This window comes from Vicia villosa, unplaced genomic scaffold (assembly GCF_029867415.1).
Source record: "Vicia villosa cultivar HV-30 ecotype Madison, WI unplaced genomic scaffold, Vvil1.0 ctg.002131F_1_1, whole genome shotgun sequence".
Classification (NCBI taxonomy): domain Eukaryota; kingdom Viridiplantae; phylum Streptophyta; class Magnoliopsida; order Fabales; family Fabaceae; genus Vicia; species Vicia villosa.
This window is the reverse complement of record NW_026705848.1, coordinates 145,569-172,643: the sequence shown is the minus strand read 5'-3', so window position 1 is coordinate 172,643 and position 27,075 is coordinate 145,569. Positions and strand designations below refer to the sequence as shown.

Sequence of the window (27,075 nt, the reverse complement as noted above, 5' to 3'; positions counted from 1 at the left end):
CACTGTGGCTTGGCGCCATTGCTGTAAAAGCTTCAAGGATGGAGGGATAGGCCTTAAATCTTTGGACACTCTTATCTCTGCTTCCAACCTGCATCTTTGTTGGAATTTTGCTAAGCAAAATGGTGGTTGGACTTCTCTCCTTGCTGCTCGGGTCCTCAGAGGTAACAGATCTGTAACATTTCATGTTAAATCTTCCATTTGGTCCAACATTAAGGAGAGTTATCCTAAGGTTTTGGAGAATTCGAAATGGTTGATTGGTGATGGAACCCGGGTGAACTTTTGGCTGGATTGTTGGCTTGAAGAGCCTTTAGTCAAGCTGATGCATATTCCTGATATTTATCATAATACTCTTACTACCATGGTCAAAGATTGGAAGCTGAATAACTCTTGGAGTGTTCCTGTTAATGTGCAAACAACCTTCCCTCTGCTAATGTCTAGAATCTCTGCCATTGATCTGCCCGAGGGTGATGTGGAAGATACTAGAGTTTGGAAAAGCAATGACTCAGGGGAGCTAAATCTTAAGTCTGCCTATAAATTACTGCAGAAGCAGTGTTCTTCTCCGGTTGCTCAGTGGATCTCAAATATCTTTCCTTGGAACAAATGTGTTCCTCCTTCTCAATCAATGTTGATTTGGAGAATGCTTCGTAGAAGATTGCCCACTGATGAGAATATGAGCATTCGTGGATTCCATCAAACTTCCATGTGCACTCTTTGTAAGATGGAATTGGAGACGACAACCCACCTTTTCTTCCAATGTGCTTTTGCTAAAAATATTTGGTCCTAGCTCTGTCAAAAGATGCAGTTTTCGGGCTACATAGGTAACTTGCAGGATTGCATTGATTTGATGAAGGCTCAACCTTCTCCTCAAGCTATGGTGGTGGCTATCTCTTGTATATGTAACTGTTTTTACCAGGTTTGGAGGGCTAGGAATATTGGCCGGTTCGAGGGCAAAAATCTAACTTGGAATTATTGTGTTAGCATGATTATGGCTAGAGCTAAGTTGGCGGGTGATAACACTTTAAATTGTTCTAATAACTCCATTCACAATTTCTCTATTCTTAAAGGTTTTGATGTGAATTTACATCCGAGCAGGCATGTTTCTTCTAAGGAGGTCTTATGGATCCCTCCGCCCACTGGCTGGATTAAGGTGAATATAGATGGGCTTGCCATTGGGAATCCTTCCTTGATGGCTTGTGGTGGGATTTTTAGAAATGCTCAGGGTTGTCATCTTGGTAGTTTCAGTGATTTCCTTGGCTCTGGAAATGCTGTTTTGGCTGAGTTGTTGGCAGCTATTATGGCCATGGAAAAGATCATAAATATGGGATGGAAGAATATTTGGTTGGAATCTGATTGCACTCTGGTTGTAAATGCTTTTAGTAATTCTTCTTTGGTTCCGTGGAGTATCAAATCTCGTTGGCTCAACTGTGTTGCGATCTTTCGCACTACGGACTTCATGGTATCCCATGCTTATAGGGAGGCCAATTTTTGTGCTGATACTTTGGCGAACATCGGGTTTTCGTCTCGTAGATATGCTTGGTTTAATTCTGTTCACTCCACTATTGTTAAAGACTTCCTTTTAGATAAGGAGGGTGTTCTTAGAATTAGGCTTTGCACTCTTTAGGGGTTTTGGTTTTGTCCCCCCCTCTTTTTGTGTAACTTGGTTTTCTTTTTAATATATTCTTCAGTTTAAAAAAAAAATTGATCCCAATGTTATCTTTATAGATCAATTTGGAAATTGTTCTTTCGATTAGAGTCCTAAGAGTGTGTTTAGACAAGGTAATTAAAAATTTTAAAGGAATTTTAAATTTAAAGCAATTCAATTGAAATTTATTTATTTTTAAATTATTTTGTTTGAATGAATTATTAAAATAATTCATTGTTAGATTTTTAGGGTATTTTTTACAAAATTTAAAATTTCTGAACCAAATTAAAAAATTGAAAAGTAGGGACTAATTCGCAATTTTTAAAAATTTGAAGATTAAATTGTAAATTTTAAATAATTATTAAGGACCAATTTACAATTTTTTGAAAAATTTTAAAGCCGATTTTGTAACTCAGATGCAAGTCTTATAGAAGAGGGCTTATGGGGAATATAAGTGGTGATTCGAAACGATCTTGGTCATTCAGATCAGAAGCACAGAAACAAAGATCCTCAAGTTGCAGAAGCCATGGCGATGAAAGCAACAACGGGGATTGCTTGAAAGTGCAATTTCAAAAGTATAGAGTTTGAATCTGATTAAGATGATGAATAATGGAGACGAAAGTCTACCTAGAAACGAAGTGAGTCTGATCTGCAAAGCCATGTAGAAGATGAGAAACAAGTTTGAAAGAATTAGGTTTAGGTACACCACAGAGACAACATCGTTACGACATATAAGCTTGCTAGGATTAAGGTTAGAAAGTATAATCCTCTTGGCGAACCGGGTAGCCCAAGTGAGCTCAAGGTCCGAATGTAATAGTTTCTTTTAAAAAAAATTAGCTTCTAATTGTTATAGTTTTTAATTTTTTAAAATGTTATATAAAAATTTAAAAGAATGCTTAAAATGAAAAGTTATTTTGGGTCATTAATATTATTTTAAGGAGATATCTTTTTTTAAAAATGAGTGATTTTTATTATGTCAATATATCTAACAATAAGTATTTAAATTAATAACTTTCAAATAATTTTGAAATAGTTTTATTATTTTCTTAAAAAATATTCATACTTTTTTTAAATCTGTAAACATTTAAAATCATTTTATTTCAAAATCTCTAACAAACTTACTCTTAAATTTACTGCGAAATGCAAGTAATTTCATTTCACATTTGGACAAATACTACATATCTTCTCATAATCTAGTTAAACTAAACATTAATAATAGGTTGATATGCTAAAACTGCTCCCTAAGTCTAAGATATATAAACCAAGGTTTAGTTTTCATGGTTCTGTACATTTGTTTGAGAAGATAAAACAATCTTATTAAGATAATGACCATAGGAGGAATGTTGACCAAAGAGTGAGTGCTATAGCTGAAGCCCCATATGTCCACAATAGTATAACTGAAAACTCTTCTGTGCCTACTTCAAACAGCTGAGCCATCGTACCTTCATAATATCATTCAAATGTCATATCACCAACCTATGAACTCTGGACACATAGAGACGGACGCAGACATAACACCGACACTGATACGTCGACATCGATAATAATTTTAAAAAATAAATAGATTAATCGTAATTACATGTGTTGATATCATGTTGGTGTCAAAGTCTAATATCAATATAGACACCGGCATATGTTTTTTTCCAGATTTGTCAGTGTTTCAGAGCTATGATGCACAGACTCCGACACAGACACCGTGACATGATACGGATACTGACACGTTGACAATGCTAATAACTCAAAAAAATAAAAATAAATTGAACGTAATCATAGGTGTCGGTAGTATCATGTCGGTGTCACACATTTTTTAGAGGTATCGGTGTTTCCGAGTTAGCAACAATAGTAACTACATATAAATCACTTACTAATATTCATTGCTGGTGGTAAGGCATACTGTATTACTAACACATATTGAAACAAAGGATCCAGTGGGAGGAACCCTAAATTTGCAGCTGTTTTCACAATAAAAAATCCAATAGCTGGTAGACAGAAAAATCTTGCAATGATGATACAAATGAGCACCAATGGTTTGATACTTGTTGAACTCATTCCTGCAATTTCATCACATTAAAAATGAATCATTAGTTTTTAGATTGTTCAAAATTTGTTGAGGAAGAAAAGATTAATGTACATATATCTTTTGGAAGTTAAATTTCATATACCTTGTACAAGGTTTCCACCAAGCAAAATTGTGATGCAAGGAATTGTACCATCCCTATATAAAATCAATTCAGTCACTATCGACATTTCAGATTGAAAACGTGTTCAATACATGTCAGTATCAAACAACAACGACATGATACAGACACATGTATCTGATATCATTGTCGTGTTTTGTGTTCATGTCAGTGTCATGGATAAGCGCATACATACCCTAGCAACTGAATGGAGTCTTGGATCACTTTCAGCGGAGCATCTTGTCCGATTATTAGGCTCCTTAGCCATTTAACCCCACCAAAGAGGAAGCCTAAAAACTGGTCATGGAATACGAGGTGAAATTTCTCTTGACCATTTTATTTACTTTAACATTGAAATAAAAAAACTAAGCCAGCAAGTAAAAACCAAAAGAAAGTCATATAACTCACAGTAGCTATTGTTGGAGGTGACATTACTTCTTTCAGAATTTGGCTTGAACCTTCCATAATTTTATGCATAAAAGATTTAGTGTTTGGCACAGTGGTCAGACCTTGATCTACAAGCTACAGATTTGGAACCATTAGATAATTAAACACGACACAGACATATCGACTATAATATCATATCATATCAGTGTCTGACACTTGACACATCTTAAATATGAAGTGTTAGAGTCTTACTATTTGGCTCTCAGCATCTCCAACACTATCATTTCCCTTGAGAAGTTGAGTTTTTACAGTAGTATCAAAGTCTGCATTGGCAACCTTTAAAAGTTCATCTGCCACAAACGCCTTATACTTCATTGAACTTTGTCGAATTAGTTGGTAAGTGAAGGTCCATACGAAAACACCACCAAGCTACAACAGTTAACCCAGGACATGATAACATGAGATAGTAATACACAAGCTGTGATGGTTTAAGCAAATCTAATGTAAAAAATGAAAATGCCATAGTTACCGCTAAAGAGAAAAAAGAGTAAGAGAGTGCTCTAGCGTGACAAGCATCGCGTGTTCCAAATGGTGTTACTCTCTGATTACAGATTGCAGGGATGATTACTACTGGAAGGTTTCCCATATTTCCTGATCATAGAATCATCATGAAATCAATATAAGATGCTCATAGTGTCTAACATTAGTGCGACAACTTTTGGACCCTGTGAGATAGCCTGTGTTGCACGCCCTCAAAGACAGGCATGACGTCAACCCTAACTTAGAATTAGATGCTATATATGCTACCTGTTGAACATGAAGCAATAATAAGACCTTCGATTTTCGAGTTTGGTTTTAGTAGCTTAACAATTATCCATCCAAGAATCCCTCCAATTAAGAAGGTGAGTCCAAGGTTAACTGGCATAAACCACCTACATTCATGAGTAAACAATATATATATGGTTAACATAAATAAACAGAAATAAAAAGCCATAATGTCCTTCCTTAATTATTGTGGTTTCCATTCAAATATATGCAAAGTTTTATCTAAATTGTTAAAAACCAAAAAGTGTGTACCATGATATCATATCATCAAGAGAAACACTCTTTGCAAAACTTGCAAATATAAGTGAAGGAGTGAATGCAAAGAAGACAATCTGCACAAGGCATAAACAAAATCCAAAAAAACAATGTTAAGGTTAGATGAGTTCAAACATACACATCGATATCGAATTCGTGTAAATGCTCTTTTAATTACCTTGTTCAACGATTTTCGAAAGTCGGCCGAAAGAAGATTATCACCATGGTCAGTTGCCATAAAAGCTCCCACTGCACTTATGAGAAGGACTTGAATGATAGGGGCAGATGCCACCTCCAATTGTTCCCAAAAACTCATCTAGCTTTTCTTCTATTGTTCTGATCTACTTTTCTTGTTGCTCAAGGCAACTGTTATAGCACTATTATTGCTTTCTGTTTTGTTAGAAATTTGAAGAAAGGAGAAATAGTGTGCATGGATATTGATGAGAAAATGATGGTATGAAATCTGTGAATAAGAAGTGAAATCTGTGCAGAAGATGAAGAAGAAGCAATGAGTTTGTGAAGAAGGAAAGAGAGGAAGTTATGATCGAGAAAACTATTTGTTAGGGAGTTACGTGTTTTGCATGTTTCGTTATTTGCGCATGGCCTCAAAGGATGGAGATTACACGTATATATAATGAGTCATATGATAGTCTTGATAATCTTGTTTTTATTAATAAAATAGTTAGTAAATTTTTTACCTATAAAAGAATAGTATTAATTTTATTCTATGATTTATTCATTTCCATACAAAAATTTATTCTTTAAAATATGTTGTGGAATTTTATTTATGAATAAAGATTATTATATTGTAAAAATTATAATGAATATATTTATTTCTTTGTAAAAATTTGAAATCTAATTAATTAACAGATAAACATAAGTTTTATATGGCACAAATAGTTTAGTCTCCTATATAGGAACAAATCGAATTTTTATTTTTATTTATGTCTTCATGGTGACTAAATCATTTAATGAAATGATCAAGTATTAAAGTTTTGTTTTTCGGTTTGGTTTCTAAATAAATGAAAAATTATACAGTCAAACACTTACTTAATAACCATTAATATAATTTTAATAAATTAAATTGTTTCCATTTAATAAAAATTATACAGTTATCAATGAATAATATCAAAAATGCCAAAATTATTTCTTATAAAGTAATTTTTAAACAAGTAATTTTCATGATTTCTACTGATATTAATAAATTCTATACATAAATTTTTATATATGAGGTTTCAAATCCAAGTCCCTTCAAGTTAAATGATTTTCACTTTACAACTAGACAAATCAATTTCTATCGTTAATAAAGTGACTATCATATACAACTAGAAAAATCAATTTCTATTGTTACTAAAGTATTTACAACAAGACAAATCAATTTCTATTGTTAGTAAAATGACTATTATTTACAACTACATAAATCAATTTCTATTGTTAATAAAATGATTATCATTTACAACTAGACAAATTAATTTCTACGGTTAGTAAAGTGACTATCAATAACAACTAGACAAATCAATTTCTATTGTTAGAAAAGTGACTATCATTTACAAATAGACAAATTAATTTCTATTGTATTAAATTGACTGTCATTTAATCTGAAGAGACTTAGGTTCGAGACCATGTTGATACAAATTTTGTATTTTTTATTTTAAATTTATAATTGTTTAAGATTAACCACATGGGCCTGAGTTCAACTCTTTATAAGAAACAATTTTGGCTTTTTTTATATTATTAATTTATAATTGTTTAAAAATGAAATTAAAAATAAAATTAAAAATAAAAATTAATTTAGTATTTAAAAAATGAAAAATAAATAAAATCCAACGTGGCAGTCCAGTCGCGGTTTAAAACTAGAAAAAAATCGGTTTAAAAAAAATATTAACAGAAGGACTTATATGATCCGGTTAAATTTTATGAGGGATTAAATTGGGTCTATTTTATTATGAAGGACTGATTTGACTCGTGTAATATTTGTGAGGGATCAAAATGAGTCTTCACTCTAAAAATTATAACAAATTGTGACTAAAAAAAACATAATAATCTTGAAAATAGGTATAAAAGTAATAAAGTATTTTCCCAAATGATATTTTTTAAAAATGTTCATGAATGTGTGTGTTTATCATATTTCTTATTTTTGACTTGATATGAATTCATATTTTTCTTATGTGAAATTTAATATTCATTATGATTTTTCTCATTTTTTTTCGATAAACAAAGGTAGTAAAAAGATGCTGGGAAGATAAGAAAGATGCTGGGAGATTTGCTATGGTTTTAGAGAGCCTTTGGAAGAACCGTAACAATATTGTTTGGAAGAATAACAACGAGGATCTTGCTAGAATTGGTATTTAAGCTTATTATAACTGGTTTCATTGGTTTGATGTCCATGATGTTGATGATTCGAGTGTTGCTAATCAGCTCCCTTTGATGTGGACCCCCCAACTGAAGGGTGGTTGAAGTGTAACGTTGACGTCGATTTTAATAGTCATTACCAAACTACGAATAGGGGTTGGTGCCTTAGAGATAATTTGGGAAGATTTATCACTGCAGGTGTAGCTTGGGATAGAGGTACTATGTCTCCCATAGAAGCTGAAGCTTTGGCGTTGAAAGAGATAATTCATAATGCTATTACTATGAATTTGAGTAATGTGATCTTTGAAAGCGACTCTCAAGTGATGATTCATGGAATCAACACTAGGTTGCCGGTAGTTCTAAGTTTAATTATATTATTATTTCTATCCAGAATTTGTTGAGTCTTGTTACAAATTTTGAGGTTAAGTTTATTAATCGTCAACCGAATATAGTTGCTGACTCGTTAGTTAAAGGCGGCCAATTCTTAGTTTAGACACAGTGTCGTTAATATTATTCCTCCTTGTATTAATGTTCATTTGTTTAATGATATGAGTTAAGTTTGTTTTGTAAAAAAAATAGTAAAGATTAAAAATTCACACACAATATGTAATGTAAGTCCTAAGTTCCACGTTACATTATATTCAACTTAACAATATTAATATTTATGAGTTAAACTTAGAAATCCAGATTTCTCTCCGATTTGTTACTTGTAATTCAAATTCAACCTTATTATATTTGCATTTTATTTTGGTGTTGCATTTAGCTTTAATTTGAGATGCATTTGAATTTAGCTTTAAAATTTTTACTAGAAAATACTAAAATTCTAAATGCATAATTTTTCTAAATTTTTTATGATAAGATTAAAAATAAATGGTAAATATGGTGATAAATAAAATTAAAAGACTAAAGTAAACTTTTTCTTAGAAGATAAATTAAAATTAATTATGATGATAAAATGAAATGAAATTAAATTATAATTACTTTTTTTAGAAATTTGACCTCCAATTAAACAAAACTCTTAATTTCATTATTTTATGAAAATTTTCTACTACAATTAAGAAAATGTGAAACAATAAAAATTAACAACATACCTATATGTTTTGAAATTTGTTTGATTGTTTGGACAAAATTTGAGTACTACATAAACTCTTTCTAAATAAGCTCTCTACTAGGCTTGATATGGGCCATAAAATACATCCTTACGGGCAATCAAACACATGGTGTATCCCATGTGTTTGGATTCTGAAGAAAATTCTTTTCACTTATTTCTGTCTTGTCCGTTTGTTTCAGGGATTTGGAGAAGAGTTAGTGTATGACTTGGGGGTGGAATGAGCTTTAATGTATCCGTCCCGTTTCGTTTTTTCGAGCCAGAGTTTTTTTATACAATTTTATTATTTTTAAGCTTAAAAGTTTCAATATCTGCGGACCTTCTCTGCACCGCCTTCATTTTTTACAGGATGAATTTTAAACCTCCACTCTCAAATATGTCTATTCTGCTCTGTTCCGTATTTTACACTGACTTTTACGGAAGAGACTTAAACGGTTAAACGGATAGAGATGCTCGTTTCCCACCCCCTAGTTCTTTTGTTGAGTTATATCCATGGGTTAAATACCCCTTTAATCAAATTTAATACATTTTCTTACTTATAACTTTTTTTTATATAAATTTAATTAAAATGAAAAAAAACTAGTTAAAACACTTTATTTAAGGTTAGATTTAATAAGATTTGTCCGTAAATATTTATACTTACAAACATTTTCTTAAAACAAACATAAAAGTATTCCAAAAAAAGCTTTTTTTAGACAAAACAAGAAAATAAAAAAAAACAAAAACATTTAATATTTAGATAAATTAGATTTGCCGGTGGATTATATTCCATGAACATTATCATTGATAGTATTACTTGTTTATGTAGTCGGTTGTATACTTCTTTCTTGTTTGTTCCTCCTCACTTCCTCTTTGTCTATTTAATACGTATCACTAGAAAAATTGTCTCCTAAAAAATAAAATATTAACATTTGTCTTTTATTATTTTTTGTCCAAGAAAATATCAATTTCAATTCAACCACTGATTTTAATGCTTCACCATTTTTAGCCTTGAATATTTCTCATAACCTTGCCTTTCATTTCAATCTGTCTCTTTTTTCTTTCTTATCAACCTTGCATTTTAATTCAAATTGCCCAAATTCAAGGATAACGAGACTTTTAACGTTAGAAAGACTAAAGAGTAAGACTAAATTCAAGAAATGAAAATTAAACTTTTTAAACTATTACAACAAAAAAGTAGGATAACACTATTAAGTTCGAAAATTGAATCACACAAACTTAGTTTTAAGAAATAAATCATGATTAAAAGGATAACACTATTTTACCACTGTATGTTTTATTTTAAGATAACTTTTTATTAAAAAAGTGCACATGATTAATTAAATTGCTAATTACGGTAAAAAAATAAATAAATCATGTAATAGAGAGGGACCAATGCAATAAAAAAAAAAGAAGAAAAGATTAATATTGACCTAAGTGTAACACTGAGAGAGACAATTTCCTTATTTTCATTTGTTGCCAAATCATTTGCAAGATATTCTTTTGCTTGATTTTTGCCATGATTGCAAGCCTGATTTCTCCACATGCTTCATGTAAGAGTCCTTGTTTTTAATTAATTAACACTAAGGTACATTTTTGGTACCTTCTTTTTTTTTTTTTTTAATAATTCATAATTCACATTTTAACTAACATAAAAACAGATAAGGAATAAAATAATTATTATAAAACAATATCTTTTATCATTACTTTTAAAAAATTTGTGCTTCTATTTCACTTCAATAGTTCAATGTCTTTCTTAAATTAAAAGAAAACTAGTTAAAATACTCTTAAGGTTGGATTTAATAAGATTCATTCACATATATTTATACTTAAAAATATTTTCCTCAACAAATAAAATAAAAGTATTAAAAAAGCTTCTTTTTGTAGACAAAAGAAGAAAATAAAACATACACACAATATTTATATTTAGATAAATTAGATTTGCCGGTGGATCATATTCTATTAACATGCATGATGCATGTTACATCTCTTATATTTTATCAAACTTATCAAATCTCTCTCTGTTCTCTATTTTTTTTCTCTTTCATCACTTTCTAACTTCTTTCTTCCAAAAAAATCTATCAATCTATAATATAAGAAAATTAATGGTTGTGGAAAAGTCTAAAATACCCTTATTTGATTTTTTGCCACTACATTAAAATTGTGGTTTTTTGGTCTTTGTACCCTTATTTTTGGTCTTTATTGTTTAAAATATTTTTATATACGACAACAACTTTATTATTAATTCAAATATTTTTATAAATAACGTCAAAACAAGAATAATATTTATAAACGGGGAAAAACATATTCTTTATTAAAATATTTTCATATACAAAAATATATTATTGTTATAAGCGGTAACAACTTTACTATTGATTCAAATATTGAATAATTTTTCACACTTAAAAACATCTATCTTTGCATATTAACGAAAACCTAAAGTTACTGATCACAATATTGCATATTGACGGGAACCTGAAGTTATTGATTATTTGTATTGAATATTAACGAAAACATGTAGTTACTGATCACAATATTAAATATTAACGGGAACCTGAAATTACTGATTAAAATATTGAATATTAACGGGAACATGAAGTTACTGATCAAAATAGTGAATAATAACGGAAACATGAAGTTACTGATCACAATATTGCATATTAACAGGAACCTGAAATTACTGATCACAATATTGCATATTAACGGAAACCTAAAGTTAGTGATTATTTCTATCGAATATTAACGAGAACATGAAGTTATTGATCACAATATTGAATTTTAACGGGAACTTGAAGTTACTGATTAAAATATTGAATATTAACGGGACGATGAAGTTACTGATCAAATAGTGAATATTAACGGGAACATGAAGTTACTAATCAAATAGTGAATATTAACGGTAACATGAAATTACTGATCAAAATGTTAATTACTTTTCATACACATTTTTTCTATTAAAAATATACATCTGAAACAACTGCGCATCCCGTACCAGAATCCGTACAAACGCACGGGTTTGTTACTGATTAAAATATTGAATTAACGGGAACATGGTTACTGATCAAAATAGTGAATATTAACGGGAACATTAAGTTACTGATCAGAATATTGAATATTAACGGGAACCTGAAGTTACTGATTAAATATTGAATACTAACGGGAACATGATGTTACTGATCACACAATATTGAATATTAACGGGAACCTGGAGTTACTGATTCAAATATTGAATATTAACGGGAACATGAAGTTACTGATTACAATATTGAATATTAACGAGAACCTGAACTTACTGATCATAATATTGAATATTAACGGGAACATGAAGATATTTATCAAAATATTGAATGTTAACGGTAACATGAAATTACTGATCAAAATGTTAATTACTTTTCATACACATTTTTTCTATTAAAAAATATACATCTGAAACAACTGCGCGTCTCGTACCAGAACCCGTGCGAACGCACGGGTTTGTTACTAGTTCTCAATAAAAAAACAAATCAATGACCGTACTTGTTTACGAAGTCAGACGGGTGTATACTTCTTGTTTGATCATCACTTCCTCTTTGTCTATTTGTTACCATTGTCTCCTAAAATAAAATTTGTCTTTTACTATTTTTTGTCCAAGAAAATTTCAATCTCAACCACTAACTTTAATGCCTCACTATTTAGCCTTGAATATTTCTGATAACATTCCCTTTCAAACTCTCTCATTAAATGAAAATTAAACTCTTTCAAACTATTTAATCGAATGCTTCTGAATTAAGGATAACGAGACTTTTAACATTAAATGAAAATTAAACTTTTTAAAATTATTACAAACAAAAATAGGATTACACTATTACTTCGAAAATTTATCACACAAATGTACCTTAAAAATGTTATATTTAATTTCGATTACAAAGTGACCACTAGGAATGGTAAAATGGATGGATTTGATGGATATGGATTGAATCAAACCAATCCATTAATCTATTACAATCCATTAAACTCTCTAAATAAAAATCCAATCCAATTCATCCATTAAAGAATAAAATCCATCCAATCCAATCCATCCATTAAAGAATAAAATCCATCCAATCCATCCATCAAAAATATTGTATTTTTAAAAAAATTTCATAAAAATAATAATTTACTTATTTTAAATTTTCATAAAAATAAAAATTTCATAAAAATTTTATTTTAAAATAATATTTTATTTTTCGTTCTTCCGAAAAAATTTGAATTTTCGTTTTTTCAAAAAAAATTTGATTTTTCGTTCTTCCGAAAAAATTTGAATTTTTCGTTTTTTCAAAAAAAACTCGATTTTTCGTTTTTCTGAAAAAGACTCTATTTTTTCGTTTTACCAAAAAAAAACTCGACTATTTTCGTTTTTCGAAAAAAACTCGACTTTTTTTCGTATTTTTGAGAAAAAAACTCGACTTTTTTTCGTTTTTCAAAAAAACTAGCGTGATACCCGTGCGTCCGCACGGGTACCCGTTGTGGCCGTGTTATTTTGTTCAATATAGATATTATTCTAGAGGTAAATGTCATAAAACCAGATGTGTAAAATATAGAAATTTCTTTTTAATAGGTTGGGGCAAAGTTTGTGATATTTTCATGAATAAAAATTATTTTCCGTTAATATTCAATATTTCGATCATTAACTTCATGTTCCCGTAAATATTTAATATGTTTATCAGTAATTCATGTTCTCGTTAATATTGAATATTTTATTCAGTAACTTCATGTTCCCGTTAATATTCAATAATTTGATCAATATCTTCATGTTCCCGCTAATATTCATTATTTTGATCAGTAACTTCGTATTCCCGTTAATGTTCCAAACTTGTTCCCGTTAATATTCAATATTTTTATCAGTAACTTCATGTTCCCGTTAATATTCTTTATTTTGATCAGTAACTCCGTGTTCCCGTTAATATTCATTATTTTGATCAATAACTCCATGTTCCCGTTAATATTCCAAATTTGTTGTCGTTAATATTGAAAAAATTTATCAGTAACTTCATATTCCGTTTATATTTAAAACAATTATCACTAATTTCGTGTTCTCGTTAATATTCAATATTTTGTCAATAACTCCGTGTTCCCGTTAATATTTATGTGAGACAGACATCATATGATTGTCTCGCTTTCTCAAATAAATAAATAAATTGAAGTTTGTTTAATTTTTTAAAATATTTTTTAATTTTATTTTTCAAAATTAGTTAATTTTAACTTAATAATAAAAAATGTGATGCATTTTTATTTTATTTTGAGTTGAATCAAAGTATTCTTGTGTTCCCGTTAATATTCAAAATTTGGATCAGTAAATTAATGTTTCCGATTATATTAAAAATTTTGATAAGTAACTTTGTCTTCCGTTAATATTCAATATTTTAATCAATAACTCTGTGCTCCCGTTAATGTTCAATATTTTAAATATTAACGGGATATTCGTGCATTCGCACGGGGACCAGTGTGGTACGCTCATTTGTTTTAATATTCAATATTTTGATCAGTAACTTCATGTTCCCGTTAATGTTCAATATTTCGATCAGTAACTTCATGTTCCCGTTAATATTCAATATTTTGATCAGTAATTCATGTTCTCGTTAATATTCAATATTTTATTCAGTAACTTCATGTTCCCGTTAATATTCAATATTTTGATTAATAACTTCATGTTCTTGCTTATATTTTCAATATTATATATTTTTTAAAGAAATTGATGTAATTATTATTATGATACAATTCGTTCAGCAAAGATACATAATAAAATTAAAAATGAAATTGATAAAGAATAGAATAATGAAGTGTTATTTTATTAATATGCAATAAAAATTGGAAAGATCAATAAAGAATATACAATATCGATTGTCCAATGCAATATAAAGTTAGTCACATTTATTAACATTGCTTCCCGTTAATATTTAATATTTTAATTGATAACTCCATGTTCCCGTTAATGTTCAATAGTTTGATCAATAACTTCATGTTTCCGTTAATATACAATATTTTTACCGATAACTTCATGTTTTCGCTAATATTAATATTTTGATCACTAACTTCATATTCCTGTTAATATTCAATATTTGTTAATATTCAATATTTTTATCAGTAACTTCATGTTCCCGTTATTAGTAAATTCATGTTTCCGTTATTATTCAATATTTTGATCAGTAACTTCACGTTTCCGTTATTATTCTCAGTATTTTTATAAGTAATGTTATGTTGTCCTTAATATTCAATGATTAATGATAATAAAATAATTAAAAATATTTCATATTATCATATAATTTTGATATTATTTAATTCTTACAGTATTTATGTATTTATTATAGATCAGAATACTATACTTTATAGTCATATCAAAAACTAAGAGGGTGTTGTCCTTATGTATTTCTCTACAATACTATTAAACTCATACACAACTTAACTTATGTTTTTTTATTAGTGTTGTTTACTGACGAGTATAAAGTATAGTATTGTTTTGTTTCGTTTCGTTTAGTTTTTTTTTTTTGATAAAATGGAGGGCCTAAGCCCAAAAACAAAAGAGAATTACACCGAATCTAAAAATAAACTGCTAATCCCTAAAGAATCCGCCGCCATAAGAGGCCATAAGAAATTTGGTGGCTCCTTGTGAACGGTGAAGGTCTTGTCAATATAACTTTGTTTTGCAAGCATATCCGCACACATGTTGGTAGATCTATAGGCATGAGAAATAACAACAATCTCGTGAAGATCCATGAGATTCTTAATCCTACGGAGGATAGCCACACACTCTAAATTGCTTGTCCTCCCTTCTTCAAGTGCAAGAACCACCTCCTTCGAGTCAATATTCACCTCAACCTTCCTAATACCCAAGGCTAAAGTAAGAGTTAGCCCTTCATAAACTCCCCAGAATTCTGCAAGAATAGCACTACTTCTCCCTAAGTATTTGTAGAAACCTCCCTTCCAGTCGCCATTGTGATCTCTGATGATTCCTCCACACCCAGCTTCCATACCACCTCTACTAGCTCCATCCGTATTAAGTTTTAGCATACTCTTAATAGGAGGTTTCCAACCCATGTATTCCATACCACCCTCATCATAACGACAATTCCTTGTAAACCGGGTAGCTTCCTCATAATCCTTAATATTTTTTTTCATGTTAGCTTAATATTTTAATTGATAACTCCATCTTCCCGTTAATGTTCAATAGTTTAAATAATATAATATAAATACATATTAAGAAATATAAAATAAAAATTAGAGTAATATTTATGATAATTAATTTAAATAATTGTAACTAATTTTTTTATAACTAATATGTTAATTTTTTATTTTATAACTAATATGGTTATTTTAAAAAAAATTAGAGTATATATAAATAAGCATTATATAGAAGTTGAAATGTTAGCTGAATAACAAAACACGTGCCTATAAGTTTTTTTTTGTATATAAATAATATTTGGATCACTATTTTATAAAAATATTTGTTCCCCGTTTATAAAAATAACATTGTCTATATTTATTTATTTTATATAAAATCATTTTTATATAATGTTTTATAATTTATTTTTAATTGAATGTAACATTTAATATTTTTAAAATAGAAAAATCAAATATATCGTAGATATTAGAAAATATTAAAAAATAAAAAATTTATTATCATTTAAAAATAAAAAGAATAAAAAAGGAAACAAATCAAATGCATATTATATTATTGTTTCGTCGTTTTGTTGTCTAATAACACTATTATATTAACAAAATGCTAAATATAGACAAATTAATAGACCTATATGGATAATTATATTAAAAATAAATTATTTTTTAGTATAAAAATAAATCTTATAACTATTAAATAATACACATAAAAATTAAAATTTTATAATTAGTTGTTCATCAAAATATAACACATCATAGCAAGTTATTTGCAATCTTATCTCCATCCACTCATAAAAATATGCTGTGTCTCCCCTTCATTGGTCCGTCCAAGATTTCATGGTATCTTTGCTCTATCGAATATCCTCACCATGATAATTTAAATATTTTTCTCGTATTTAGATAAGTAGTACATATTTATTAAATCATTATTTCAATGACATAGATTTCAATAGTAACATTTTTTTTCATATTTAGATCAATAATAGACATTACATTCTATTTTTCTCTTATTTTAATCATTATTATATTTTTTTATTATATTTTTCCCTAAGTTATTGTAATATATATATTTACTTAATTTATTTTAAATATTTTTGAAAAATCAAATTTATAAATATTTATCCATTTTAGACTTTAATGTAGCAATAATAATTATTTTACAAATAGAATTCTCAACTCAACAGAAACAAAAAATTATATTTTATGTCTATCTTCTTTATAATTTAAATGACTTGAATAATAACATAAAAGTAATACCTCCTTTTCCGTTTATTTTTCTTATTTTCACTTTTCTTATTTTCGATTTGGATTTTGTAGAGAATATTTTTTATTTTATTTATTTAAAGTCCAATATAATTTATTTAGGTTAAAATTTTTATAAATAAATATTTTGAAATTAATTAAATATATAGTTTATTAATGATCAAAAAACAAATCAAAAAACAAATCAAAATTCATTAGATATAATGGATTAGATATAATGGATTAAATTTTATTTATTCTTTTACTCTTAGTTTTTTTTTCTTCTTTAAATTCTATTAAAAAAATATATCAACAAAAATGAGACCCAAAATCACCGCAATTCGAGAAGAACGGGAAGTACCGTTCAACAGTAAAGTTGAAAAGACAGATTTATAATTCCAGAAGAACCGTTCAACAGTAAAGTTGGAAAAATGAGACTTATAATTCCAGAATAACCGGACTGTTCAAAAGTAAAGTTGGAAAGACCAGATTTATAAAAGTGTAATCATTTATAAGGTAGAAAACCAACGGAACCGTTCAACAATAAGATCAAAATAACATAAAAAAATGAAAATGAAAACTCACATTAAAACCAAAACAGTAACAAACAAACCACGTCAATGAAACACATACAATCATCACATTTATCACTGTATAATTTATCTATTCTCTTTTCAACCTATTACAAAAATTAATTGCACTCTGATTACAAAAATTGTACTTACATTTGTATTAACTTCTACTTCTTACGTACTCGTACTCTACAATTGTACTTACAAAAATGACAGAAATCAAATAAAACTAATGATTTGAAAACACTGATGGCAGTTTTTCCCTTGTTCAGATGAGTTTTGATGAAAACCCTATCAAAGTACATAAATGTAGAAAATCAAACCAATATGTCAGTTGGTTTGTTCTGATGTTGCTTGATCTCATTCCACCATCGTATCTAAATAACATAAGACCAAAATAATATAATATAAGAAAAAAAACTCATCAAATCATCTCAAAATGCTCCCTCTTGTTCGAAACAACCTTCCATTTGTGGTGCACTCGAACAGAAACTTTCCAAAGTTCTTTGCTATCGTTGATGTCACAGATTTTCGCCAATGGTCTCGCCATATCGTACAGCCAGTTAGCACAAGCAGCAAATTAAAAATGGTCTGATACTACAGAAAAGTGGAAGCCACAAATGCTATAAATAACACAATCATTACGTATAATGTAGCAGTTACAAACTCTTCATTACATAACTGATGGAGAAGGTGAATGGACAAAAGAAGATAAAGTCCTCATTATGTTAATTATGTAACACATAATTATGTAGAATGGAAGATGCATGGACAAAACCACACAAATGCTAATTATGTAACACATTCATAGTGGAATATGGAAGAACATAACTTCATAAATGAACAGTCCATGTGGCGCATCCATAAGCAACATTTCCTACTCTCAGAATAAGCCACTTGGCAGCATGAGAGGAACTCTTCAAAAAGATAGAGTTTTCTTATATTATAGATATAGATTTTTTCGTTTTCCCCAAAAAAACTCAACTTTTTTCATTTTTCCAAAAAAACTCAATTTTTTTCGTTTTTCAAAAAAAAAACTCAACTTTTTTCGTTTTCCCCAAAAAATCTCGACTTTTTTCATTTTTTCGAAAAAAACTCGATTTTTCCGTTTCTCGAAAAAACTCGACTTTTTTTGTTTTTCCGACAAAAACTCGATTTTTTTCGTTTTCCCCAAAAAATCTCGACTTTTTTCATTTTTTCAAAAAAAACTCGATTTTTCCGTTTTTCGAAAAAACTCGACTTTTTTCGTTTTTTCGAAAAAAAACTCGATTTTTTCCGTTTTCCCCAAAAAATCTCGACTTTTTTCATTTTTTCGAAAAAAACTCGATTTTTCCGTTTTTCGAAAAAACTCGACTTTTTTTCGTTTTTCCGACAAAAACTCGATTTTTTTCGCTTTCCCCAAAAAATCTCGACTTTTTTCATTTTTTCGGAAAAAACTCGATTTTTCTGTTTTTCGAAAAAACCCGACTTTTTTCGTTTTTCACAAAAAACTCAATTTTTTACTAATGTGCAGATAGCTAAAAGATCCAAGGGGGAAAATGAAATATACTCAATAGGGTGGGAGGTATCCATATACTACAAATACAAATAGAAGGGTGCAATTTGGCGCTAAAAAAAAAATCCTATTCAAATGGAAATAATGGCGGCAACTGGAAATTCAATCCGAGGTCATCCAAAACCCATTCCACTTCGCTTCCGTAGATCAGTTGCGGCAGGGGCGCTCCCCCGACTATGTTGCCGCGCCGCCAACATTCCACCGTTTGAAAGACCAAAAGATAAACCTATTCTATTGCTCACGAAGAAAATTCTTCAGTCGCCAAGGTAAAAACCTAGGGTTCTAATTTGGTTTCGATGAATTGTCGTTTTTTCATTTTTGATTTGGTTATGTATTCGATTTTCTGCGCTAGGTATATGGATGGAGGGACACTACAGGATAAACCTACTCTCTTGCTCAACAAGAAAATTCTTCAGTCGCCAAGGTAAAAACCTAGGGTTCTAATTTGGTTTTGATGAATTGTCGTTTTTTCATTTTTGATTTTGTTATGTATTTGATTTTCTGCGCTAGGTATATGGATGGAGGGACACTAACAGTGAAGGAAGATGATAAGGATGATGAGAGAGCTGTTGAAGAGAAGCTGCTGTGTATAATGGGACGTGTTCTCGAATGGATTATGGTGAGCGCTTATATTTTTTTCTTTTTATTGTTTAGATAAACACCTTCTAACCTATATTTTGGTATATGTGATCTTTCATGGGATTTCTTAACACTTCAATTATTGCTGGTAGCTTTTAGAACAAGTTAATTGAATTTCTATAGTGGTAGCCGGTAGTTTTTAGCATAAACAACTTAATTGAATTTCTATAGTGGTTGGTATATGTGATCTTTCATGGGATTTTTTAACACTTCTATTATTGCTGGTACCTTTTAGCATAAACAAGTTAATTGTTGAACTTCTGTAGCATAAGCATTAGGCATATGATAATGTAAAGCCGGTCTGTTTTCATATGATAAGTTGTTTCGATAAGCTCTCTCAAAAGTCTCTTAGATACTTATGCAAGTAGTAAGATCAATCTGAACAAACAGGGAGTGTGGGGTTTTAGGTTATTGGAGGCCGTGAGTATTAAAGTTTGATTGATATAATTGACTGCTTTATTTTGCTAACCTTGTTAGTTTTGAAGTAATTGAGAAAACAAATAAGTTTTGCATGCTTTGCACAAGAAAATGAATCTTTTGGTTTACTGTGTTTGTTATTGAATTATAATTTGTTTGTGTTGGGTTATTTTGAAGTATCATAAGCCTAATGCTGGTCCATCATTCACTGTCTAGTTTGGGCTTATCAACCAATAATCATTTGAGAATGATTAGCCTTTTGTCAACCTTTGTGTGTTCCTTCTGTTATTGTTTAACCGATATGAATGTAACTTGTTCTTGAACAGATTGATTATATTGAGTTTTGAAGATAGAGTTGCTATGCTCATCTTGTTTAATTATTATTGTTATTATTTTTGTCTCTCAAATTTCTTACAAATCTTGCTAGATAATGGTGAAGATTCCAATGTCCATTTCCTACAAATCTTCCTGGAGAACCGAAGAGGAGGTTATGACTATGTACGAGGAGTGGTGCATGAGGCATGGAAAGCTCAACAACAACTGCCTCCACCTGGGTCAAAAGGAAAAGAGGTTTGAAATTTTCAAAGATAACCTTGAGTTTATCGACAAGCACAATGCTGAAAATCGGACATATAAGGTTGGTTTGAACCGGTTCGCTGATCTTAGCAACGAGGAGTACCGGTCCATGTATCTTGGATTCAAGACCGACTCAAGTCTGCTGGCCGAGGCTGCGACAAAGAACATCATCCATTATGTTACAAGTGTTGGTGACGACTTGCCTGAATATGTTGATTGGAGGAAAGAAGGTGCAGTGAACGAAATCAAAGACCAAGGTCGTTGTTGTAAGTAACTTTTACTCCTATCTACTCCAATGTATTGATGTACTCTGTTCCAATAAGTTTTTTTTTAAAGAATTTTGTGCATTCTTTTGGAAGTTATCCCGTGCTTTTTACATGGTTGTAAAGATAAACACTAAACATGCATGGTTTTTGTGTAATCATTTTTTTTGGTTTTGTTTAAATGAAGCTAGCTGTTGGACGTTTTCAGCCGTAGCTGCAGTGGAAGGCATAAACAAGATAGTTACCGGAGAGCTTGTTTCCCTATCCCAACAACTTGTTGATTGCGATCGAACTGTTAATGTAGGATGCGACAGTGGCCATGTGGAATTGGCCTTTGAGTACATCATTAAGATTGGTATTTTCAGTGACAATGACTATCCTTATCGTGGTGTTGATTGTGCATGTGATCTAAACAAAGTAAGTTACACTTGACTAATATGATAATGGTAATAGATCTATCACTTAAATAATTACTGGTATTACTCTCTTCTGTCTTCTCTTCTGGTACAGAAAAATGCGAAAGTGATAACCATAGATGATTACGAAGAAGTACCCAAATACAATGAATTAGCCTTAAAAGAAGCGGTTTCTAATCAACCAATAAGCGCTGCGATTGAATCATGTCGTACAGAATTTCAGTTATATAAATCTGTAAGTTTCTTTATCAACGACAAACAATTTTATGAGTGTAGATTTGTTCCACTTTAACCAAGACAAGCATAAACATTTGCATGGCATACTGAGTGGAAGCTTTGTTAGATCCTTAGACCATGCTGTAAATATTGTTGGCTATGGAACAGAAGGCGGATGTGATTACTGGATCGTCAGAAACAGTTGGGGCAAGGGATGGGGAGAGGCTGGGTACGTAAGATTGGAGCGCAATTTAGCAACAAGCATGTTAGGAACATTTGGAATCGCAATGAGGGCCTCCTACCCTGTAATGAGAGGCCAAAATCCTGGACCATCTCCTCCTTAACCTGTGACTACTTGCTGAAAGAAAAATATGAACAAAAGACATTAAATAGTAACTGTAGTAGATCCTACAGTTACACATTCAGTAGTACACAGTTTTAATGTAGTAAATCCAACATTTACTTGCTGACATTCAATAGTACACTGTTTTGATGTAGTAGATCCTACACTTACACTTGCAGACATTCAATAGTACACTGTTTTAATGTGTAAATATAACTCTTTCTCATGTCCAACATTTTATTGGTTTAATGTATAAATATCTCTTTCTCATGTCCAACATTTTATTGGTTTAATGTGTAAATATAAACTGTCCTATTATCCAATTAACAAACTTAGATACTATATTAGAATTTTTCACCTAACTCAACTTTAAAAAACCAAAAAAATTAATTTTATGTTAAATCATGGAGAACAAACATAAAAAGCCATAACCATATATAGTGCAAAAGATATTAAAACAATAATTGTAATAAGGTATTTTTGTAGTATGGTTTTTAAACATGATAAATAAGAATGCATTTTTTATTTAAAATATTTTATTTATATTTTATGGAGTAAAATATTATATCATTGTGGAATATATAAATAGAGGAGTTTTTTTAAAAACATTATGAATGAGTAGTTACATTTTATGGGGAGTTAAATATGATATATTTTAGATTGTTATGTCTTGAAGAGTGTCACATAATATTTTAATTAACGTGGCATGTAAGATGATAAGTTGTCGATAAAATGATAAGCAATTTAGAATTAATATATTATAATAGATGAAAAAGATTAAATGATGAAATTTCTTGATCAAAGGGTGAAGAACGAAGGAACATATAGTGTTTTATTTGTGAGAGTCTCAAATGAGGGTGACACAAAGGTATGTGCCTTATGAGGTATTGCCTTGGCGTTGGCGTTACTTTTGTATAGGTTCACCCTCATAATAAAACACGTGCACAATGCCATTATCCCTCCATCAGATATGTAGACTGAATCGTACCACAACTTCTTGAAAAATAGATGGTCAAACAGTCTCCCCTAGTCAAGGGGGAACGATTATCACTCTCTAGGGTTTCTTAAACCTTATGTCCTAGGATCTCTAAAAATACTTGGATAAAACTTAGGTACAATTCTAAAAACTCGATTTTTTTCGTTTTTCTAAAAAAACTCGATTTTTTCGTCTTTCCGAAAAAACACGATTTTTTGTTTATTCGAAAAAACTCGATTTTTTTGTTTTCCTGAAAAAACTAGATTTTTTTCGTTTTTCGTAAAAACACGATTTTTTTAGTTTTTTCGGAAAAAACTCGATTTTTCAATTTTCTGAAGAGATTCGATTTTTTGTATTTTCATATTTTATTATTTTTAAAAAAAATGATTTAAACCATTTAAAGTATAAAATAAAAATAATCCATTGGATTATCAAAATGTGTTGGATGGATTGAATCCATCCATGTATATAAATGGATGGATTTAATTCATCCATTAACTTATTTTTTATTTGGTGGATGGATTGGATGGATTTTTTGGTGGATGGATTGGATGGATTTTAGCTTAATGGATCCAATTGCCACCCCTAGTGACCACGCCATGCACGAGAAAACTTTAAAAAGTTAATAAACAATAATTTCATATATTTTTTAAATATTTTTTATGTTAAATGTTTTGAAATTAAAATTTATTAAAATTATAATGTTTATAACTTTAAACATTTTAAGGCATACTTTTCTATTTGTTTAATGTAAAAAATGTAAAATATTAAATTATTGAATTATAATGCTTTAAAATTAAAAATTATCTTTACAATTTATATATAAATATTATATACAAATAGAATAAAAAATATTGTCATTTTTTAATCATATTAAAGATTATTAATATTTTTTATTTCTTATCTAATCTAAAATATTTATATAAATGATATTATTTTATTTTTTAAGTGATATATGTAGTATTTGTGATGTTAAATAAATATTTATATAAATGATATAAAAATTGAATGTATTTCTTCTCTATTATAAATTATTTAAAAAAAATTATTATTGAAGAATTTTCATTTGGAAAATTTTAAAAGTGTTAATTGAATATTATTATTATTATTATTATTACTATTTATAATAATGGTAATTGGATATTATATTATTTTTTGTTAGAGTAATTCTATTTAGTACGATGGAATTTGAACAAGAAATATAAGAATATACATGTGTCATTAATTTAGTGGATAATTTTTAATTTATTATAAATTAAATTTCCTTCTTAATAGGGATCATGGGGGTGGTTATGATAAAGAATGGTTGAGATTTATTCTTGCTTTTCTTGTTTTTACCTTTTCTTACTAATAAGCATTTTCCTTTCTATTATTATTAGGTATATATTATATTATTATTAGTTAAACATTTTATTATTATATATTATTTATATAATATTATTATTATTATTAATGGTGGTGATTGAATATTATATTATTATTATTAGTAGTAAAATTAGGTTTGTGTCTAAATTTTTTATTAAAGTTAGGTTTCTACAATATTGAATATATATATATATATATATATATATATATATATATATATATATATATATATATATATATATATTTGGAAGAATAAGAAATTATATATATAATTCCAAAAACAGTTATGTACACAAGCGGCCCATAGGGCCCAGCTCAAAACAAAAAAAACCTAAACAAGTCAAAGAAGGAAAGGAACAAGTTTCCCTCTAAGCTTTGGTTTATTCCATACTCTTTGTACTATTGTATCTATGATATCTTTAGAGATATTTCTATGAGTATTCCTATCTATATCATCAATCTTAAAGATCAAGCTATTTCTATACAATCAACAAGCATGAATAGTCTCTGCAAAAGCAGTTTTCAGCAGGGTCGTTCTCCACCCTTTGTGTTTACACCGATCCACCATCCACTTCATCTCACATTCCCAATTACATGGAACATGATCTTCATGGAGCCATAAAAGAATCTCTTTCCATACACTCCTGGTCCTGTTACAAACAAAGAAAAGATGATTCAAATCTTCCCTATCAGAACTCATGCTGCATCGATCATTGTCTAAAATGCCAAACTTCATGAGTCTAGCTTTTGTTGCAAGACGATCAAGGCATGCCATCCACAATGTGAAACCTGCCCTAGGTCTTGCTTCATTATCAAAGAACAATTTTTTCCAAGGCACATCTTGCCTATTGCTGAGTAACTGCCTGTAAATCTTCCTCTTGCAGAATTTATTCTCATTCAACATCTTGTTCCAATCAGCCATTTGACTCACCTCATCTCATTGGTTGAGTATAGCTTTAAGCATCCACGAGCAACTAGGCTTCAACTAGAATTTATATATATTTAAATAAGATTAAAATAAAAAATTTAATACAAAAAACAATTTTAAAAAGAAATTATTTTCTATATAATATGGGTGTAATTTTTTAAATTTATTTAGTCTCTAAAATCTTAAAATATAAAAAAATGTTTCTAAAAGGGGTTAAACACACACCCTTTACAATAACTAGCAATTCTCTATCCACTACGCAAACTTATCAACTACGCCAACTTACCAACTTGTTTGAATAACTACAATAGTAATATATCACCAAATAGTTTATTAAACAGTTTAATTTTTTTATACCACTAAATAGTTTATTAATTAATGAAATAATTTATTAATTAATATCATTAAATAGTTTATTAATTAAAAATAATTTATTAATTAATTTATTTAATAATTAGTCTATTAATTAACGATGTTACTATTTTATTACTATTTAATAAAATAGTACTTGAAATATAAAATATTTTATAAACTATTTATATTTAATAAACTATTTAATATTTTATTTATTATATCAAATAAATTATTTAATCATTAATTAATAGTTGATATCTTTGCCCCCCAACCTTCATCCCTATAATTAGGAACTAAAACTAAATAAATGTCTTCATATCTTCATCTAAACCTTCATACATTCAGATTTTTTGTCTTATGAAGTCTTTTCATCTCTGTAAGTTGATGTGTTTTTGGTTTTATTCCTTAAATCTCTTTTTTCTTTACGATTTTAGTCCCTAATTCTGGGTATATATTCTTGCTTTTTTTTTTTTTTTACTTTAGTCTCTAATTCTGGGTTTCTCTTACTTTATTTTATTCTGAGTATAATTTTTGATTGAATAGATGAAAAGAATTATTGATCTCATCATTTGACTTCATCAACTCAAACTAGGTTTTATACATTGAATGAGAAGAAAAAGAAAACAATAGTATTTAAGAGAAGATATGAAGATTAAAATAAAAATGCAATTGAGAATGATGGTTGAAATGATCGAGAAAAATGAATGATCTTGTGCATGATAAAATAGAGATTAAAGATGAGTTTGAAGGTGAGGAAAATAGATATTGTGATGGAGATGAATTTAGTTTATTAGTGACGCACTTATGTAATCTATATTTGTATTGCAATATTGTTTATAAATTCAATGAATGATCTAGTGGATAGAGAGTTGCTTATTATTGAAAAGGTCATGAGTTTTAAAAAGACGCCACGCCAACACCGTTAGTCACATATACGTTTTTGTAATAGAATTTTAACGTAATGCCAACAAAAAATAGACATATAAAACTCCAACCTAAAAAATAAAATTTAGGGATTAAACACAAATTTTTTTAACTCACAATAATCTTATAATAGTATTTAAGCCTTATAACTATTAATAGATATTATTTCATAGAGTATTAAAATAAAAATTAATTTTAAATAAAAATCTAACAACTATATTAGTATAAAAATTCTTTAAAAAAATATTTGATTTATTAAAAGTAGCAAGCAAGCTTAAAAGATTAATTAACAACAAATATAATGATCACAACTAGAAAACGGTGGGGAACAGTAGATCTGATGCTGACAACGCATGGAAGGAGCACGAGAAGGAAGCAATGAAAGGGACTGATCGCTTGACACAGTTATTGAAGTGATCATAGGGCCCTGATC

At 29.1% G+C, this 27,075-nt stretch overlaps 3 protein-coding genes across 3 annotated transcripts; 1 reads left to right on the top strand and 2 right to left on the bottom strand.

Annotated features, from left to right (window-relative positions):
- Positions 1 to 2,817: 2,817 nt before the first annotated feature.
- On the bottom strand, positions 2,818 to 5,848 carry LOC131637993 (protein PIN-LIKES 7-like). Its single transcript, XM_058908552.1, has 10 exons — positions 5,465 to 5,848; positions 5,284 to 5,363; positions 5,014 to 5,138; positions 4,736 to 4,857; positions 4,459 to 4,635; positions 4,228 to 4,341; positions 4,016 to 4,143; positions 3,805 to 3,857; positions 3,508 to 3,693; positions 2,818 to 3,084 (listed from the first exon to the last, which is right to left on the bottom strand). Exons 1-10 carry the CDS (start codon positions 5,600 to 5,602, stop codon positions 2,960 to 2,962), a joined length of 1,248 nt encoding a protein of 415 aa, XP_058764535.1. The 5' UTR covers positions 5,603 to 5,848; the 3' UTR covers positions 2,818 to 2,959.
- A 14,893-nt stretch (positions 5,849 to 20,741) lies between these two features.
- Positions 20,742 to 22,096, top strand: LOC131638002 (cysteine proteinase mucunain-like). The gene is made up of 4 exons (XM_058908562.1): positions 20,742 to 21,123; positions 21,308 to 21,537; positions 21,631 to 21,763; positions 21,846 to 22,096. The coding sequence occupies exons 1-4, from the start codon at positions 20,772 to 20,774 to the stop codon at positions 22,094 to 22,096; spliced, it is 966 nt and encodes a 321-aa protein (XP_058764545.1). The 5' UTR covers positions 20,742 to 20,771.
- A 2,827-nt stretch (positions 22,097 to 24,923) lies between these two features.
- LOC131637981 (uncharacterized) lies at positions 24,924 to 25,358 on the bottom strand. The gene has a single exon (XM_058908544.1). It carries the CDS (start codon positions 25,356 to 25,358, stop codon positions 24,924 to 24,926), a length of 435 nt encoding a protein of 144 aa, XP_058764527.1.
- Positions 25,359 to 27,075: the final 1,717 nt, after the last annotated feature.

What these genes read in the sequence shown, in the direction of transcription:
- LOC131637993 (XM_058908552.1), bottom strand. Translation starts at nt 5,602, where the DNA reads ATGAGTTTTTGGGAACAATTGGAGGTGGCATCTGCCCCTATCATTCAA. An exon ending in TTCGAAAATCGTTGAACAAG is followed by an intron (nt 5,364 to 5,464) that starts GTAATTAAAAGA and finishes TGCCTTGTGCAG; the next exon opens with ATTGTCTTCTTTGCATTCAC. An exon ending in TGGTGGAAACCTTGTACAAG is followed by an intron (nt 3,694 to 3,804) that starts GTATATGAAATT and finishes ATGAAATTGCAG; the next exon opens with GAATGAGTTCAACAAGTATC.
- LOC131638002 (XM_058908562.1), top strand. Translation starts at nt 20,772, where the DNA reads ATGACTATGTACGAGGAGTGGTGCATGAGGCATGGAAAGCTCAACAAC. An exon ending in CAAAGACCAAGGTCGTTGTT is followed by an intron (nt 21,124 to 21,307) that starts GTAAGTAACTTT and finishes GTTTAAATGAAG; the next exon opens with CTAGCTGTTGGACGTTTTCA. An exon ending in TCGTACAGAATTTCAGTTAT is followed by an intron (nt 21,764 to 21,845) that starts ATAAATCTGTAA and finishes ACAAGCATAAAC; the next exon opens with ATTTGCATGGCATACTGAGT.
- LOC131637981 (XM_058908544.1), bottom strand. Translation starts at nt 25,358, where the DNA reads ATGGCTGATTGGAACAAGATGTTGAATGAGAATAAATTCTGCAAGAGG.